The 20149-nt window shown below is 37.8% G+C and overlaps 1 protein-coding gene across 5 annotated transcripts in view; it reads right to left on the bottom strand.

The window, feature by feature from the left end:
• Positions 1 to 9317: 9317 nt before the first annotated feature.
• The window catches only part of CEP170 (centrosomal protein 170), a 74700-nt gene continuing 63868 nt past the window's right edge, over positions 9318 to 20149 (bottom strand). For all 5 annotated transcript variants that reach the window (XM_086460944.1, XM_009961812.2, XM_009961813.2 and 2 more), the window contains 5 exons: positions 19337 to 19504; positions 18944 to 19032; positions 13718 to 13811; positions 11290 to 11341; positions 9318 to 9604 (listed from right to left, as the gene is read on the bottom strand). In XM_086460944.1, coding sequence (XP_086317070.1) covers positions 9318 to 9604; positions 11290 to 11341; positions 13718 to 13811; positions 18944 to 19032; positions 19337 to 19504 — 690 coding nt within the window. The remainder of the gene's footprint in view (positions 9605 to 11289; positions 11342 to 13717; positions 13812 to 18943; positions 19033 to 19336; positions 19505 to 20149) is intronic.

The following is a 20149-nucleotide window of genomic DNA, read 5'->3' as shown; positions in this document are numbered from 1 at the left end:
ACTGTGTATACCCTTAAATTATTTTTTTGCTATCATGATTCTGTGGAGACACATGAACAATATACATGCAATCTGTAACTGAGGCTCTAGACCAGAGCGTTTCTACAGAACCCTCCAGAAACAGCTGGGGCCTACAGCTGTGTACTGTCTTACAGGGAAACTGCTTTGTGACTATGTGAAGGTACAAAACATCCTCTTTCATATATTGCTGATAAGTTTGGACAATTGAACAAAAGATACTTGCGTAGATGCCTTTCACTCTGGGCTTCTGCATATTTACAAATGGAATTCTTACATTAGAAAACTAAAATAAATGGCTCCATCAGTGCCTCTGCAGTGCTGCAAAACTAGCACAAATCTAATGCCCCAAGTATCAGTGGCTGAAAACTTCTATTGATGTGATATCTGTTAGTCCATTAAATCTTAAGACAAAAAAATTGGACACTTTTAAATACATGCACATAAGCCAAGATAACTTGCATGGAGAATTAGGGCACTTCAAGCACAGGCAGACCATATTAATTCAAATAAACCTGATATGTACCACTGCATTCAGTGTTGTCTAATGGACAATAGGGATAGGGATAAAGCTGAAAAAGAAATTTTCAGGAGACCTGTGAAAATTTTGGGATAGGCATAGCACTGAGGATTACACGTGTGACAACTCCATGTTCAACAGAAAGAAGAAACTACCCCAAAACGCCCGCTTAGCCTCCTGTTCCAACAAACCACTAGGAAGGCTGCCAAGATCAGCGACCTAACGCAGCTTGCTGGAATAGATACCTACATCTCAGCAGCTCCAAATATGCCAGCAAGGAGCACCGTTATAAACCCAGACACAGGAAAGATAGGGAGAACTGAGCAAAATTGATCTGGCTGAAAAGACACAGGTCATTGGCTCTGTCACAGCCATGCGTGAGTCACGGCTATCTTTGATACTAAAAAATGGGCACCATCAGATCAAACGGTGCATTATTACTACCATCAGGCTGTATGTTGTTACTTACTGAGATTTCAGTTGTGGCAAAACCTTGCCTCAGTACTTTCTAGAGGGCAAATACAGTAAGATTGTTCTTAGTCTATTTTCCCATCTGTAAGACTGGGATGAAGATATTTCCTCATAGAAATTTCATAACAGAATGAATGTTTGTGAAGTACTTGAAGGATTTCAGAGGGAAAGCACCACTGGAGGGTAAAATCTTGTAACAGTTTATTTGGCTTCAATACTGCAGTGAAAGCCTATAAGCAGTATTGACATTTTTAAAATTATCTGGGCCAGTCCTCAGTGCTGCCGCCTGGGAGGCTCCAGAAAGTGGCAAGACCAGGTCATTGATCTGCAGTGATTCTCCAAAACTCATTTAGCCTCAAGCTTTACACTGTGTCTCCCTGGAGAAATTCCTTAATTAGTAATTTCCTTCAGCTATGCTTTTTAATCATACCTATTGCTTTATAGATTTTTTTCCTACCATCCTATGCTTTCCATTTTTTGGCTCCCTGCTTTTTAAGTAGTAAGACAATTTCCATCACGTTTCCTCATCTGGAGAAATTTAAATGTCAATTAAAAGAAACCACTGATGTCAGCCAGGATGAATTTCTTCCTACTAATTTTAAAATTGTTGCTTTTGTAATGTCAGGTTAAGGCTTATAATCAGCTCAGTTAGAAATGATTTTAAAAATGCTTGTGCCAGGGGGCAGCTTTTCTGAATTTTACAAAACTGCATGTAAGCCAAAATCAAAATGTAGTGATCTCGTTTTGTGCTCAAGCAAGTGTGTAACTTCACTAACATGAACCTTTCCATTGACTTCATGCAGACCAGCTCTGCTTAACTTGTAATTCAGTGCTGGAGCATTAGGGGACAAATGCATGATTTTATTGAATACTTTTCTTCCAGTTGCATAAAATCCACATATTTTCCAAATAAAATCACTTCATCGTTAAAAAGGAAATGATGGCTTTCTATGTTAATGTCATTTCAAACTTTCAGAAATAATTCAATTGGCCAAAGTTAGAAATTTGGACACTCAAAACAGCTTGGAAGCCTAAAAACACATTCTCAAAAACCCCAAGTGGCAAATGCTGCCTACACCAAGGAGCAAATCCTGCTCACGTAGATTGCAACGTAGCAGCTCTCCTTAGTTCAGGATGCCCAGTGCCAGTGTCAGTGCTGAGGTAAGCCACTAAGCTGTCTCTTCAGATTTGTATTTGAACTTCTGCTGCCCTCAGAATAATAACTTCACCAAAGCCACAGATGTGACTTTCAATAAAAATCTGCATTTTTAAGCATGCAAAGCTGTTAAAGAGGAGCTATCTTTGAGGAGGTTGTACATTTAGGAAATCAACTCAAGCAATCGCTAAAGAAACACTTTTACCTGAGACTTGCAACGGGAGGAGAGCAACTTGTAAGGTGTTAAGAACATTGCATAAACTGCATTAAAAAAAATTGATTTTTGTAAATGTTCATTTTATCAGCTGCCCATTGTACTGACAGGAGCAATGACATGAGGAGCTTGGCTGGCATATATCCTTGAATGTTTGGAAACAAAGAAAGAATGAACAGGGTTACGTGGCAAATTTCTGATAGCACTTGAGTTCCCAAGTGTGCAAGTAATAAGATTACAATATCATACACCTGCATCTTCAGTCAGTTAAATACATTTTATCTGTGAGCTGCAAAAATGATTTTAGGAAAACAGCATAAAGTTAACTGCACTGGAGGACGTGAATTTGTTTTGGGGGGTTTTATTCCTCTGTATGGGAAGAGCTCTCTTTTGTTTCAGTCAGTTTATTTGAGAATCTCCAGCTATTCTGCAAAGAGAAAAATGATGTGACTACGAACACCTGGAACAACTCCTAAGTCTCTCCAGCTGCCATCCTCTGCCAAGGAGCAGGGAGGCTGCACTCTCTCCTGCACCTGAGGCACTTCTCAGATCCCTGCACAGCTGCTGACCAGCTCTGAAAGCACCTTTCTCGTGGTGGCCAGATTCTCATGTGCCAGCTGCACCTCTCAGTGCTCCTTTGCACTGAAGTTGCCTCAAATTAGCTGCACCACTCAGTAACACATAGTACCCTGGCCTGGGACTCGGCCTTTCCTCCTCATCCCCACTGACTTCTGTTCATTTGTCATTTCAGTTTTTTCTAGAGTTTTTACAAAAGTTTGCTTAGCCTTTTGCACTTTATTGAGTCTCCTACTCCAACAACATCTGTTGAGTTCATGGTATTTTGCCTGCTCATTCATTAATCAGTTGTCATACTGGGAAATATAATTTATGTCATTTTCTTCAATAACTTTATTAAGGCATTTCATTTCTTAATACTGTTAGCTGAGCTTCATAAAGGTCTGTGTCATAAAGGCCTATGGACAGACATACAGACCTTAAAAACCCCATGTTGCACATTTTAAAAAAAAATCCTTATTATTAGTTCAGCTTTTTCTGTTAAGAAAGACCACAGTTTGCTTGAAAGATAAGTCATGCTGCTGCTAAACTGTTATTTTTTAATATAATATAAAGACCTCTAGAGTCCTCATTGTGCTTTTAGCTACTCCATAGGAGCAGAAAGCCTTATAAATTATAAACATCTGTATTAATTTTTAAAGCAGGTCTAAAAACACTAGCCCTAAGGAACTGATGGACTAGAGCAACAGAACTTACCAAGGACACATGTTAATTGGTAAGTGAAAATGTAGGGTTTATCTCTGAAATGAGAAAAACTCCACACCTCACTCCACCCCTAAGGCCCTTGCGCTTGAATAATTTTTGAAGTATATCTCAAATATGTTGCCCTGTGTTCCCCTGAGGATATTCAATAACTACAAAGTCCTATTTTAATACAGCCTCCCCAAAGAGGGCATTTTGTAGCACTCTATCATTTTAAGAGCTCTCCCCAGATAATAAGAATTAACTTATCTCACAAAACAGCAATTCTCGTGGAGTTGTTCACAAGACAAAGTGAGCTCTGGGCTTAGTTTTTTGCTTGTTGGATCCACTAAAGATCAAGATCTTTGACAGCAGGCTTCCAGTTATCTTATCCTGCTTTAAAGTATTTCCAGGGCTGCATAATCCCACTTGTTTGCTAACTACATACAGAACAGTTTTGGTTGGAAGAGACCTTCAAGATCATCGAGTCCAACCTTTGTCCTAGCTCTACCAACACCACTAAACCATGTCCCTAAGTACAACATCCACCTGTCTCTTAAACACCTTCAGGGATGGCGACTCCACCACCTCCCTGGGCAGGATGTTCCAACGCCTGACAACCCTTTCAGTAAAGAAATTCTTCCTAATATCCAGCCTCAACCTCCCCTGGTACAGCTTAAGGCCATTCCTCCTTGTTCCATCGCTTGTTACTAGGGAGAAGAGACCGACTCCCGCCTTCTACAACTTCCTTTCAGGTAGCTGTAGAGAGAGACAAGGTCTCCCCTCAGCCTTCTCTTCTCCAGGCTAAACAGCCCTAGATCCCTCAGTCGTTGAGACATGCTCCAAATCCTTTACTAGCTTGGCAGCCTGCCTCTGTACCCTCTCCAGCACCTCAATGTCCTTCTTGTAGAGAGGAGCCCAAAACTGGACACAGTACTCGAGGTGCGGCCTCACCAGTGCCGAGTAGAGGGGAAAGATCACCTCCCTGCTCCTGCTGGCCACACTATTCCTGATACAGGCCAGGATGCCACTGGCCTTCTTGGTCACCTGGGCACACTGCTGGCTCATGTTCAGCCGTCTGTCAATCAACACTCCCAGGTACCTCTCTGCCAGGCAGCTCTCCAGCTACTCCTCCCCAAGCCAGTAGCGATGCTGGGGGTTGTGGCCGAAGTGCAGGACCTGGCACTTGGCCTTATTGAAACTCATGGAATTGGCCTTGGCCCAGCAATCCAGCCTATCTAGATCCCTCTGTAGAGCTTCCCTACCCTCACGCAGATCAACACTTCCACCCAGCTTGGTGTCACCTGCAAACTTCCTAAGGGTGCACTCCATCCCCTTGCCCAAATCATTGATAAAGATGTTAAACAGGAGTGGCCCCAGTACTGAGCCCTGGGGGACACCACTTGTGACCAGACGCCAACTGGATTTAACTCCATTGACAACAACTCTCTGGACTCAGCCATCCAACCAGTTTTTCACCCAGCAAAGCATATGCCTATCCAAGCCAAGAGCAGTCAATTTCTCCAGGGTAATGCTGGGGGAAACAGTGTCAAATCCCTTACTAAAGTTGAGGTACATGACATCCACAGCCTTCCCCTCATCCAACAAGCAGGTCACTCCCATCTTTATCTCCAGAAGAATATGAACAGCAAGAAAAGAACCTGAAAAGGAAATGCCTTGTTCCCCAACCAATTCTTTGTTGGCTGTCATTTGCAGGAGCAGCACTGGGTAAGGCTTCCCAAGTTAAAAACAAAACTTGTTTTTACCCGATTACTGAGCTGGTGCAGCTGGAAATGCTGTTCTTTAGCATCAGACAACTGTCCTTCGGCAATATTGCCAAGACTGATATTGTTAGATATCTTTAGTATCCAGCAAGCATGGCTGAACTACCAGGACAACCCTGTCAGCGTTTACAGATGTGCTCTACGTGAAGTCAAAGATGACATTCTCATGCTTTTAAAAATTTGATTATTCATCAAGAAGCAGCTAAACAACTTGTATGGTGAGCCGCTAAGTTTCTTCCTTGTAATTCTCTTCAGATACAAAAGACTTAGTGATACAAAATCTCCTTGGCACGTAGTGAGTGGCCTGCTTTTACTGTACAGACTATTTCACAGAGTGCTTCATGCATTCCTGCATACCGCTTCTTTTCATGGTTGCATGTCAAAGCAGTAATTGTAGATCTTTCCTATGCTTGAAATCTTTCCAGTTAAAATTACAGAGGCCTTCCAGCAGGCATTGACTGAAATTCAGTTTTTGGCAAGAAGCAGCACCCTCTTCTGTGACTGAAGTACCAATTGCCTTTGGTGTAATGTACACGCTGCAGTGAAACACCATCTTGCTGTTATCAAGCCAGGCACACAAATGATACTCTTTAGTTTTATTTCTGTATGCTACAACTAGATGCGAGTGTCATTAGAAGTATCTGTTGGGTGTGTAATTAGAGCAGCGCATGTAGCTAAGGGAGAAGCCAACAGTGCTGATACTAAAAAGGCCTGAACTCTGCTTTGTCTGTCTGTGTCACTGCATGTCAGCCCCACTCGCTGATGTCAAAAGGAAGCAGGGGACTGATGCAATCTGGCTGGATTTCCTAAATACTTCTGAAAAACATCTCTGCATAACTTCAGCTCAAAGCACAGTGGATAGATGAAAATATTATGTGGGAAGAAATAACAAAATGCTACACTATCGCTTACACAAATGGGGCTCTGTGCACGAGAACATTAACCCAGAAGTGCATTCCCTTTACTTCTGCAGGGATACCGGCAACAAGCGAGGGAACAACAGCAGCCGATGAAGTTGGAGAATATGAAAAGTCCTGAGCACCTGGAAAGCCCTTCCAACTTTTTCATGTCTTTGAATATACCAAACTGGCATCTCCGAACACCAGTAAAAATCTCCTGCCCTTCCAGAGCTGAGTGCTGTTGAGTGTTACTGTGTGCCATTAGTGCAGCCTTAATCTATCAGACTGGGGAAACAAAGGAAAAACAGGTGCACAGAAGCAAGACCAGAGCTGGCTGCTGCCAAGCCACAGCACGGCTCAGCAACACTGAAATGTCTAAGCTGGGAAGGAATTCTTGGAACTTCTTATGAAACTCATAGGTTTGATATTGCATGAAGCTAGCTAAGAAGAGGAAATTTAGTGTTTTGCAGGAAAACTATCTATAGAGTCAAAGCTGGGACAGAAGAAAAAAGGCACCAGTCTGGAGCCAAATCAGAATGTTCAATAAAGGTTTCCAATATATGAAGCAGAAGGAAAGCAGTCTGAAACCCACCTACTGTTGCACCTGGCAGCTGCATTAAAATTCATTTACTTTCATTCTACAAAGGGAAACGCAGTCACTGTTTGGTGACTGGCATACTGGATTATTTTTGCCCCTTGCTTTGCATACAAAATCAATTCAAGTGTGGAAATGAACCTGAGTACAGGAAAGTAAGCCAATACTGTCAGCACAGAAGAAATGATGCAGCAGGGGCAATAATGTGACTTTTTTTTCTGGAGAAAAGACATTTATGAAAAAAATGTCATTTCCTATTTCAGTAACGGTAAGTTAGTCTGCAGGAAGACTGTGTGAACTTCCCACCTCTCAATTACATATTCACACATTTGTAAAGTTCCAGAAACACTTTATTTAAAAATGGAGTTGTAAATGCATATAACAAAATAACATACATAATAAATGTAACAAAAATAAATAAGGAGAACATGTTCATACAAAATAAGAACATAGTAATGCAAAATGCTTATTACAGAACATAAAGGTATAAATGCCTGAAAGAACACAAACAGAATCTCGCAGGAGAAGCCTGCACCTTTAATGCTTCCTAGCCATTCCCTACTTTCCACTCGGGTCTGCAGAAAAATTATGTTCCCAAGCATTAAACAAAAGAAGGAATTATGGTGATGGTTTGGTACACTCTGTTTTCAACACCTAGTTCTAGTTTCAATTTATTTTTGCCCTTCTGCACCTTCTAAAACTTTTCTTGTAACCTCTGTAAACGAGTGTAGTTCAGGCTTCCACAGTTAACAGGAGTAGAGCATATTGAGTCATACATGAAGGCTGTTTGCTTTTAATTTTTTTAAAGAAAATATGAAATTCATTATACAACAGATTAGTGGTTTTGTTTTTACATCTCTACAAAAAAGTTTTTGCGTTTTTTATTAACTGGTCCAACTTTTACTGACTTCTGAAAGCCTGTACAATTTAAAAGTGTACAGAAAGCAGGTTTTTTTAAACAAGTGTCATGTAGGATTATTGCTGAAATATTAAAGACCATTTCATAAAAGCTGCAAAACTCTATCTTTAACCTTAATACATAGAGACTGATGCAAACATAGGAAAATTCCAGTCTATTAGTTACATTTAACAGAAATAACATTTCTCCAAATTACAGTGTTCTGGAAATACAAAGTCATTTATTTTTATTATTATTTCCAAATGTTAAGTTACTGGGACAACTTATAAGGAAAACAGGCTTATATAGGAAACTTTAAATAGACTTGCTTTTCAGTGGTAGAAGCAAAATGCCTATGTTAGCAATTGTCTTCCAGAATCCTTTTAAATATGTAAGACAGAGACAGCTTTACTAGCAAGACTACAGGAAAATATACAGAAGCAAATAAAATTATTTGCTTGGGAGTGCATCTATCGATCAAGCAAGTTATGACAACTCTACTTCCAAGTCTCCTAAAGTAAATTTTACATCTCATGATCACTCCAAGGAACAGTAATTCTTCTGTAAGCTTATATTGCATTTGAATTGGTGAAAGCCCGTTTGCCTCAATATGCCTTAAAATGTCCCACGTTGCTGTATGTTTAGACTTGTTTCCTAGTTTCAACAAACATTTGGACAGAAATGGGATATGAAATACTTCTACTTTCATTAACATCAAAAAAAGACATTTGAAGAAGATCAAAAAGTGCCAAATAGTCTTTTCAGAAAGTGGATTAAAACACCGCAATGATAATACAAGTATGGTATTATCAGTTTTCTATGTACACCAAAACACTGCTTGCTGTTTAATGATATCGATATGTTCACCTATCACTCCCAGCAAATCTTAGTGCAAACATAATATGTGAACTTTGTAAACCCCAAGAGAACTTACGCAGCAATAAGGTTATATAAATCACAGAACTGTTTGAGATTTTCCCTACACAAGAATGAACGCCTTCTGAAATCTGTCTTACCTTTTGCAGTAATGTGTCATTGTAGTCCAAGATAATGTTTCCTATATAAATCACCTAATTCAGAATCAAATGTAACTGTTCAACAGTTCTGTGTAAACTTTAGTGGAGGAAGTCCATCCATTAGAGCAGCTTGGGAAAAAGATTTGGGGTTTCAGTAACATTAGATGTCAGACTGCTTGCATGGCTTTTTAAAAGAAATCAATCTATTAAGGGAAAACTGCTGATAAAATAATTCTTTTGCAAAGCACACAACCACAAAGGGCAAACCTGCCACAATCTGCTTTCCTACACTGATATCTATGCATATCTTTATGATTTGAAAAGGATTTGTGTGACAATCAAAGCATCACAGTTAAAGAAAACTGATTTAATAAAACAACTGCTGTTTGACCAAGCTTTTTTTTTTTTTAAATTATAAAACCAATATTATAATTTTTCCTTTATTCCTAAACATTCCACGTGAAAGGTTTTTGTATCAACATTGAGATGTCACTCACGCAGGGTGGCATCTTCCTCTTCCCCATCTGGGTTAAACCTGTTGAAATGTATGCTGAAATCTGACTCTGATTCAGCATTCTCAAATTCAGCTGCAAGAGGGACGGCAGCAGGTCGAAGAGCCCGAGCTTCGGGCTGGCAGTTTGGCTGCACTTGAGGGCGGGTACTTTGGGAAACGGGACTGCACTTCGGCTTCGGCTGAGCTGGTAAGATGGGGCTGGTGAATCCCAAGTTGCTCAGAGCATCCAGGGTACCATCAGGGTCAATCATAGCATTAATTGCTAAGCCATCAAGAAAAAAAATGAAAGGAATGGGGAAGAAACCAAAAAATATATGATTTTCTGTCACCATAAAAATTCAAAAATCCTGTTCTCACACTTTTATTTTCATGATGACAAACACGAGCTTTTATGTATGTTGCCCACTACAAAGCAGTGGTGTATCCAACATCAATGTAGCTGATAACATATATTTAAAGGCAATTACCTATATTAAAACTTTAGGTGAAAAGCAACTGCACAAACTAAACACTGCCCGATGCATGGACAGGAGAGAGAGAGATGACAAACCATCTATGATTAGCTTACAGGGACTAAAAGATAGGATTTTTAGTCATGTTTAAGGGGGTTTTTCCTCTAATGTTACCATTATCTTATGTTTCATTCCACCTCACCCCTCCAAATACCCATAGCTGCTCATTCCTTTGAGCATTCTGATTGAATGAAACCTGTATAAGAGAGCAGTCATCCTTCTTAATGTATAATGATGGACTTACTGTCCCCCTCTCTCTCCACACAGTGAGGGCAAACTGAAGCACCTAGTACAATTCCATTTGACTGTACTGTCAACATATTTGTCACATTTAACAGAACTCTCTTTATTATTTCCAAAACTGCTACTAACATCTATTTGAACGCCACTGAATATGCAAGGAAATTATTTGGCCTCTTTCTCTTATTTCTTTGTTATGTTCTCTAAACACAATATAATTTGTAATAAAGTAACATTTTTTAATTACAGCTGAGCATGAAACAAATACTAATTTGTCTCTAAAGGTGCCTATTGATTCCTCCTGAAATGTTCTTTCTTAAAACATGTCTTATTGTAGGATTAAATCTGAATTTAATCCTACAACACATACAGGAAATTTACAAGAAATACAATGATCATACATAAGCATGAACCACTAATCCATTTGACCAGTCCAAATCAAACGATAAACTAAGTATAAACAATACGCAAGTACGAGTGCAACTTCTTTTAAAAATTTACTGAGTTTTAAAATTGATTTTGATAAATTGAATATACGTCTAAATATCAGACTTTTAAGCACAACATACTTCTTTCCATTTTATACATAGATAAGTCTTTGCACGTGAAAAGCAAAGTAATTTTTCTATTTTGTAGTCTGTTGGCTCCACAATTATAAAAGTGGATTCAATAGCGTGAAGGGAAGATGGTGAGAGCTAATTCTAAATTTTCATCTTATTGTATCAGGTAAAGGGTTTGGTTTTTTTTAGATTCCCTATAGCTTATGGTCCCAGTGCACTCCTTCTGAACTGGGCTACACATGGGGCTATTGCTGATGTGCAAAGACTATTTTATGAAGCCTAATCTCAGAACTCTTTATCACCTACTCTTTAATATTTACCCACAAAATTACTTCTATTAAGCATGTTTCACAAATAATTCCTTTGGGATTCTCTGGACTATTTAATTTTCAGTTGAGCCCTTTCTCACCAATATAAAAAGATATCATCACTCTTCTGTTTTAAAACAATTCAGTGATGTTTCTTTACCAAATGTGCCACCAATTACATGATATTAACGTACGTAACTGATACTGTGAATATATTTTAATAAAATGTGACAGCTTTGTTTCACAATATACATATATAGATAAATATTTAAAAAAGAAATGTAAAGCAAGCAACCACAAAAGAGAAAAGTGAAAACAGATTTGTACCTTGCAGCTGTTTCTCAACTCGTTTCAGTTCCTGTAAGATTGATGATATTTCCTAAGAAAGAAACAAACGTTTCATTAAGGACAAAGAGACTCAACCTACCTATTAGCAGTAAACCGTCCCTCTCCCCATCCTGTGCAATATGCTCTTTGGGTTGTCTGTCCTGGTATCAAGAACACGCTTGCTGGTAGCGGCCCAGCCGTGTCCACCTTGAGGCCTGGGCAGTAGTGCTCGAGGCTGGACAGCTGTGGCCTACTCTGAAATCAAGAGCTCCTCTGCACTGGCTGATTGCTACTAAAGTCAACAACCTCACTCTGACCCTTGCTCATCTGCCTGGGCTACTCCTTCTCAACCAGACTTCTAGACACCACGGTTCTGTAGAAATGGGGCAAAGTAACAGCAAAGCTCTAAAGGAAAGTCATAGTATAAACTCAGTATTAATGGAATAGGTTTTATATGATTTACAACCCTGTTCAGACGTGGGCCAGAATATTAAGATGACGGCATCGGGATTTTGTCTGCAACCATTGGGCCCTGTGCCCGAGAACTCCTTCTGGCACACCCATGTTGGGTCCTCAGCGCTCGTTTGCCTTACAGATTTTTCTCATGTGGGCTGTGCTACTTGCTAACACAGACATAGCCACAGCAATGCACTCAGAAACACAACAATCATTACATGTACCACATCTTAAATCATAAATATGTAAATCCTACAATTGAAGGATCCTATGCTGAAAACCACTGTTAATCCAACAGCTGAGGAGAGCTATCATTGGTCTTCAAAAGCTGAGAATTTTCAAAGGCACTGATTTCATTCTTTCCTAAGTAATGTGATTTTTGTGGGTGGGAAGGAGATTCATTACCTTGGATTTTACAAAGTCATCATCTTTAAGCATATTCCACATCTGAGCTGGACATAAATGTCCCAAGGACAAAAGTAACATCAGTGACGACTATCCTCCCCTTAACTTTTAATAATAATCTGTGGTTAAAATAAGCACTGCATTTGAACAATATATTGCTCTGAAAACTGAGCGGAAACTTGAAAATCAGTGCACGGACAAAAAAAACCCATACAGTTTCAGACAATGTGAGATGCTTTAATGTACTGAAAAAAATTTTGTAAAATGCTGAACTTAGGAATAAATATACAACTAATCTTTTTCTTTCATAATGAATGCCTTAAAACCCCATATTCATGGCATTTCAAATATAAAACACTAAACTCCAGTCTTTTTCTGGGAATGGATAAGAAGAACTCCGTATATTATAGTAATTCTAAAATTAGAAACTTCCATGAGTAACTTGCTCAACTAGGCTTTAAAAAAAAAACCAAAAAACCACCAAACCTATCAGTATATCTATGAAATTATAACACTGAGTTACCAATGATTGCTCTTAAAAATATACCGTTCTGCAGAAATTATGGGCCAAGTTTTTAATACTTCCAAGAAAAAGCAGTCTGGATGAGTTTAGTAACTCGTGATAAGCTAACAGAGAAGCGCTTGCCAGTCCCTTGCCAGAGGAAATGTGTTCACATTTTGCTTCTGGCAAGTCCAGTACAAAGTATATGAGAAGGAGTTTCCTCTCCTACCTTTCCCTCAGAAAATAAAACTGCCTCTGTAAGCTGACATTCTTAATGGCACAATACAGCAGATGGGACAATGTAGGTAGACTCTCTGCCTGCTCTCACATGCAGAGATGATTTTCAAACCCTGCACTCCTTGTTTAAAAGCAGAGGAGAAGCATACCAGAAAACAACATGTGTGCTCCATTCCCTCACACTGCCACAGTCTGGTCAGGAAATGGCTCTAATGAGGCAGGGGTAGAAGACTACATGGAACAACTAGAGTTGTATCTGGTACCTTGCGGTTATCACTTTCACAACAAAATCAACATGATTGTTTCTCACTCAAGAGTGCTCTTATTGCAATGTGTCTACAGATTACTTTCATTCACATACAGCAAAATACAACTGTTTTTCTAAATAATAATATTCAGCATTAATATATAATACTTAATATATAATAATATTATTAAGTATTGTATACGAAGTATTGTATACGAAGTATTAATAATTGGTAGGTAAAGTAGTCTTTAGATCATAAAACAAGTTCATTCAAAAGCAATCCAACGTTAAAACTAATGGCTGTTACCTTTCGTTATACAAAAGTACTGATGGTCAATATATGGTCTGAACTCCTTTTATTCTTTATCTGAGAATTTCCCCTGAACAATTTCTTGTTTCTTTATAAGACAGTAAGTCTTAGTAATTATTAAAGATTATGTTTATTCTTGAAATATACTGTCTAAATAAAACATTTTAAAGACTTTTGACTTTATGCCATTTAAAATAACACATTCCTCTACTGATTATTTAGAAATCAGATAAGAAGCTCAATCAATCCTAGAGAAGATAACGATTCATACCATGCTTGAAGTTTTCACAATAGGAACTTCACTTTCAGCTCGCAACTTGTTTTCAATTTCTTCCCAATTTCTGTCTTTGTCCTTAAATAATATTCTAGAAGAAATTCAAGAACAGTATGTTTAAAATAGACAAAAATAAACAAAACTTGAAATACTAGATAACATGACATGAGAAAGCAGCATAGAGAGCACTAAATAAAAGCAAAATCTGAAAATGTGAAAACTGATGGAGTCCAACTATACATTATGACAGTTCTGTAGCTAAATACTTGCTTATGGTGTTTCCTCTAGCACTGAAACTTTTTTAAAACATCCAACTATTATACTGTAACTTTAGATGAACAGAAATGCAGTACTAAGTTTCCCAGCTTGCTTTCAAATTCTTAGTCTTTATGAGATTCCAGCTATCAAAAACTTCCACCTTAAAAATTATTTCCTCAGAGACCTACCTACACTAATAACTTCTTTAAAATATGCTACTTTTCAGTCATGATTTTAAAGTTGCTTATTTGTTTGCTCAGCAGTTCTACTGCAGCTATTTTTGTAATTTAACTCTGAAATTCTAATTACACAAGGGGATTTGGAAAAAAGAATACCTAGACCTTAAATATCTGCATATTCTTTTTTTTTTTTTCCCCCAGTTGTGGAAATGTGGACAGTTTATGATATGACATTGAAAACTAAAGCTATTTATCACAGCAGGGAAGCAAAACATAAAAAAAGGGGAATCTCACAGCAAGCTTTGGGGTTTTAGAAATAATAGAAGCGACTTCTTGAAGTAATACAACTGATACTTATACTACTAAATCATAAAATCATGAATCACAGAATGATTTGAGTTGGAAGGGACCTTAAAGACCATCTAGTTCCAACCTCCCTGCCAGGGGCAGGGACATCTTCCACTAGACCAAGTTGCTCAAAGCCCCATCCAACTTGGCCTTGAACACTGCCAGGGAGGGGGCAGACACAGCTGCCTCACTGCCACACTGCCCTCACAGTAAAGAAGTTTTTCCTAATATCTAATCTCTATCTCCCCTCTTTCAGTTTGAAACCGTTACCCCACGTCCTATCACTGCACTCCCTGATCAAAGAGTCCCTCCCCACCTTTCCTGCAGGCCCCCTTTAAGCACTGGAAGGCAACTGCAAGGTTTCCCCAGAGCCTGCTCTTCTCCAGGCTGAACAACCCCAACTCTCTCAGCCTGTCCTCACAGGGGAGGTGCTCCAGTCCCCCCCCAATCATCTTCATGACCCTCCTCTGGACCCATTCGAGTGCGTCCATGCTTTTCTTGTGTTACAATTTTAGGAAGTCTGTTTCCTTTCTACAACTATTTTTTCTTTTTTTTTTTTTTCCAATTCCATTTAGTACATTTTAACCTCCTGGAGGGTTTTCACCTCTGTCTCCTTCGCTCTTCCTCCTTCTAACCATACTCTTTATATTAAAAGAGCTTATTAACGTATTTGTAAATGCCTGCCACCTTCTGCTCTTGCCTTTCCCTACTTTCTGGGGCAAATCTGCCTGAACTCTGTTACTTGCTTGTGCTCAGTCCCCATTTTTCTTTCATTGCACCTTTCAGGATACACAGCAAACTGCAGAGACCTACAAGTCGTACCTGCACTGACCTAAACGCTTGCCTAGATTTTGCCTGACTGAAGGGGTACTTGCCTGCTACAAAGCAGGCCAGTGACACTGCATTCCCATTGTAGAGCACTGATAAAACCGTGTAGGTCTTCTTACTGCAAAGCCTACTTACCTCTTCCCTCCATGATCTCTGAAAATGCCTGCAAACTTATTATAACATAAAAGAGATAGAAATGCAAACAAAGTGCATGCCTGCTTCCTGAGAAGCTACCACAATAATTTGTTAGCAAAGAACAGGTTACATGGTGAGAATGCTGCAGAATTTTTAAATACAATGTAGTTTTGTGTACACCAGCAGATAACCCAACTGATTATACAAGTAACAAATAAAAATAAATTACAGAAAAGTAACTTGCAGTAACCAAGCTATGTCCTTATCTTGAAGAAAATTACAAATATACAGAGGATTTGGTGAAAGGAAAGAACCAGGCACATGAATCTGGTTCAATCTGAACACCAGGCTACGACTTGGCGGAAAAACCTCCAGTTTCTCCAGCACTGGGAGAATCTAGCCAAGGAATATGGCATCAAAAGCTTCTCTTAATCCCTTTTCTTAATATAAGGTAGGAATGATGACAGATCTGCTTGTCAAGAATGACTGAAAATATTTATATTCTTAATACTTTAGCTAAACTGAATCTCGTCTTTTTGTAAAGCTAGCTATTGCAACTGAAACACTACAGTAAGAGGAGTGTTCACATTCACAGGAAGCATTTCTTTCTCCATTTGGACCCAGCTAGGAAGGATGCAATTTTTTAGTATGTACGATAAAATTTGTAAGGACCGTAATTGCCCTATACTTCTGTGCTTTTGGCAGAGAGGTTTACATCGGTGAACAAGAAAATTTGAGGAAGGACTTTTAAAACACTGTCAGGCTTACTGGCTTACTCTTATTGGTGCCTCCAAAAACTTCTCCTCTCCTTTCAGGTTCAAGTACACTGGAAAAAATAAACAACTGCTAGCTTGACAACCCCTGACTGATTCTCATTGTGTCAGTTCTGGGCAGAAATTTTAACTGGCTTAACTCCAGTGAAAGGAATAGAAGCACATCAGTTGGTTGAACTTGTGTACATCAAAACAAAGCTAAGGTAAAATCTGTAATAGGTCCTAGCTGCCTTGTATGCTCTCTAAAAAACCAATTCTAAAACTACTGTTGTTTTTCCAATTCAAAATACTAATGACATTATGAATAACATCATATTATTCAAATCCATTCTGAGCAGCAGGAAAAGAAAGTTTTGATCACAGCTCTGGGGAATATAGTAAATAATTACTTATTAATGAAAGTTTCTCCACTGTATTTTTATAGAGATAAGCAATGCCACTTTCTTTAAATGTATACAAGATGTTTATAGGTATGCTTATATTTATAATACCATACATGATCACATCATGATTACATTCATCACAATGTAGCTGACAATGTAGCTTTTAGGCTCGGATAATTAATCAGAAAAGTTTAAGATTTTATTTTATAGTTACCTGCTTTTTTCTCAGAATGAATTCATGTATATAAACTTAACTCACTCAGTTTTTTACATTAAGTAAACTACATCTGTGCTAGCAACATATTTACAGACCATAAACTGCCAACCATCAAGAAAAATCATCACAAAGAAAAAAGTAGAGCATCTACTATCTACTGCTTCTGAGGCATTTTAAGATACATATCATCCTAGATGCCTACCACAAAAAGTCAGTCAATAAGAAAGATTCTTGTTCCAATGATGCAGCTTTAAAAAGAAACAAAAAAATATATTGGCAAGCAGAGTTCCTTATGGATGTCACTGTATTTTCCCAGAGAATTATGGTCAAAACAAAATGAAGTATTTTATTTCTATTTCCAAATTTCAAACGCCTTCTAGAATGACTTTTAAAGAATGATCACACCTGAGCAGCTCTCTGTGTGTATTTATTTGCTCGTTTTTTGAGATCAGCTATTAAAGTAAATGATAGCATGCACTCAAAGGTTGATTAAACTTGAACAAGTTGTGAACTTTTGCATAATTCGTAATAAACTCTGCATAACGAAGTTTAACTCTGTTAATTTAGCACAGCTTTTGAGAGTAACTGGATTGTACACCTGCACTCCAAAGTGCACTTTCGTTTGTATCTGAAATAAACATAGCAAAAGACATTTTTGTCTTTTGTTTAAGGAAATTTAAATGAACAGTATGATACATAAAAGAATGTATCTGGGGAAACAAAAGAGGGAAAGGCAGCAAATGGTGTATCTCCAATACTATAATCCTGCAGCCCCAAAATGGTGAGATGGAAAAAGAGAAGTGAGATTAATTTCAGTCTGGGATCATGTTCCAAGGTAATAGAAATAAGGTACTCACAAATGTTACCTGTAACTACCAGTAAAAACAACACACAAAACCCCCCCACCTTAAAACAGAAATAGTAAGAATGGGCTGCAGGCTTTTAAAGAGTTGATTCTTCACTCAGTGATACTAGTCCTACTACCAGTATCAGGACTAGAAATGGCAGATAACTTACAGTTTTTACCGTTTTATATAGATTTTTTTTTTTTTCTTCTTGATTTCTATGGTCAAGTCTTTTTTGGTACTCCCATGAGAATCCAATCTTCAAATATTTTCTTAGTATTTTTCTGCTTTTACTAGTTACAACACCCTACACCGAAATAAATTTATGATTTGGTGATTAACATGTCACCCATCTAAGATTTCAATATCTGACACTTCCTAGACAAACTGATCAATTACAGACCTAATATTTTGTCACATTCAAAAATTATACATGAAGTTCAGCCAGATAATTTCCTTATTTTTAAAACATGAACTGCACAAAGACATGAAGAAGGACATGTGAATTATACCCTGAACTTTGTATTTAGAGTTTACATTTATTCTTGTCAACCAAAGTGGTTACCAAATGGTTGTACACTCACTTAATTCAAATTAAACTGAACCATTGGTCAAGCAACTTTATAATTTTTGACATGTCTATAGTTCCTGTTAGCACTACAACATAGAATCTAACTATCTAAGCAGAAATTTTCAATGAAAAATAACAGATGGTTACATGTGTTGTTTTAGATGCAGAACTCAATAGTGACCACATTGCCTCCAGAACAAGTTTGTTTTCAGAAGGATTTACTGAAATTGCTCTCCTCTGTCCCATTTGTTTTTCTTCCTAAAACAGGGGATCCCTCCGATAACTTGGCAAATGTACAGGGCCTGGTTTTACAGTTCAGCATCATTTTAACCTTATCTTTCAAGGAAGGGAGTTTTACAAGACTTGCATACAGGTCATGTAGATTTTGTACAGCATTTGCATGTATTGGAACAGCTCCTCTGCTGGAAGTATGATAGATATTGTTCTATGTAAACATTGCTGATATTTATCTTCATATAATGTGAAATACACACAAGCAATAATGGAAAAAATATTCATCCCAAATCTTCTTGAATGCTAGAAGTGCCACAGGTAACCGCTTTTTTAAAACGCAAGTTGCTACTAAATACATTTGCTCTGTCTGTATGATACATAGTTTGTCTACTAATAGGAATGTTGATGAGAACAGACATTTTCAGTAACAACAGTAATTTTTAAAAACCCACCTGATTTTGCCAGCAGTTTTGTCTATGGATTGTCTTATCTTGCGAGAAAATTGGAAGACTGAGGACAACAGCAAACTGTCCCCCATAACCTGCAGTAAGTTTTTTATTAAAAAAGGATATTATTAGTTTTAAGGGAATTCAATACAAACAATTCCATATATTTTGAAATTTTTAACTTTAAAAAAGCATACTTGTGTTCTAATTAGTATTATATACAAACAATCATATTTGAACATTTTGCAAATTAAATAATACACAAATAATTTTTTCAAGTATTAATGCCACCTGCTACAGGTAGGACAGAAAGATAGTGTCTAGAACATTAAGTGGGGAGACAACTGTAAAAATTTAAAAATCGACACATTACTAGTGAGAATCCTGTTGCGTACTCACTTCATCTCTGCTCCAAGTCCTTCTCCGCGTAATTGTTGGGGGATCGAGGGCATCTGTTAGCTGAGGTCTAGCATCATTAGGCCGACCATTCCCTTCTGGTGGTTTGGCATGCACTAATGGAGGGATTTTTCTAAAATTGAGACTTTCATCAAATACTCGGTCAACCAACTGGGGGGTAAAAGAAAAATGCAGTTTATGAAACCTACTGGATACAGGCAAAAAAATCAGACGAATGTTTTCTTCCTTCCAAAACAGTTTACAAGAAGGCTATAAAATAAAAATCATTCTGTGGTCTTGTATAGTATGCAATGATGCATCTCATGTAACGACACCTTGTAAAAATTAACTTTTTTTTTAAAATACCAGACATATATGGCAAAATTAGTCTATCCTATAGAAATTTTGCTTATGGGCAAGTTTATAGGTAACTGCTACTGTATAATTTATTCCTTCAATGAATGGAGTATATCTGTGGAATTAAGTACAGTACTATAAAATTTAGGTTTTTTCCCAGATTAGTCAGTGTTACAGAAACACCTACACCTACTTAAAGGAGACACTGCCACCTGCAGTATGTACACACTGTACAATATTTTTTAAAGAAGAAAATAATTACTAAGTAATATAAAAATCAGAGTAATCTAACAATCTGAGAAAGTGAGCACTTCATTAAAGTTTAGCCATAAGTCTAGGAGAATTAAAAACAAAATCTATGTGAGTGCAGCTAAAATTTTTTTGAGTACCCAACTCACAGATTTCTTATCACTGTTTATATCTTTTTTTCCACAGAAAAAGACAGCATTATAATAAACA

The sequence above is a fragment of the Leptosomus discolor genome, chromosome 2 (assembly GCF_034619465.1).
Source record: "Leptosomus discolor isolate bLepDis1 chromosome 2, bLepDis1.hap2, whole genome shotgun sequence".
Classification (NCBI taxonomy): domain Eukaryota; kingdom Metazoa; phylum Chordata; class Aves; order Leptosomiformes; family Leptosomidae; genus Leptosomus; species Leptosomus discolor.
This window is presented reverse-complemented; position numbering and strand designations above follow the sequence as displayed.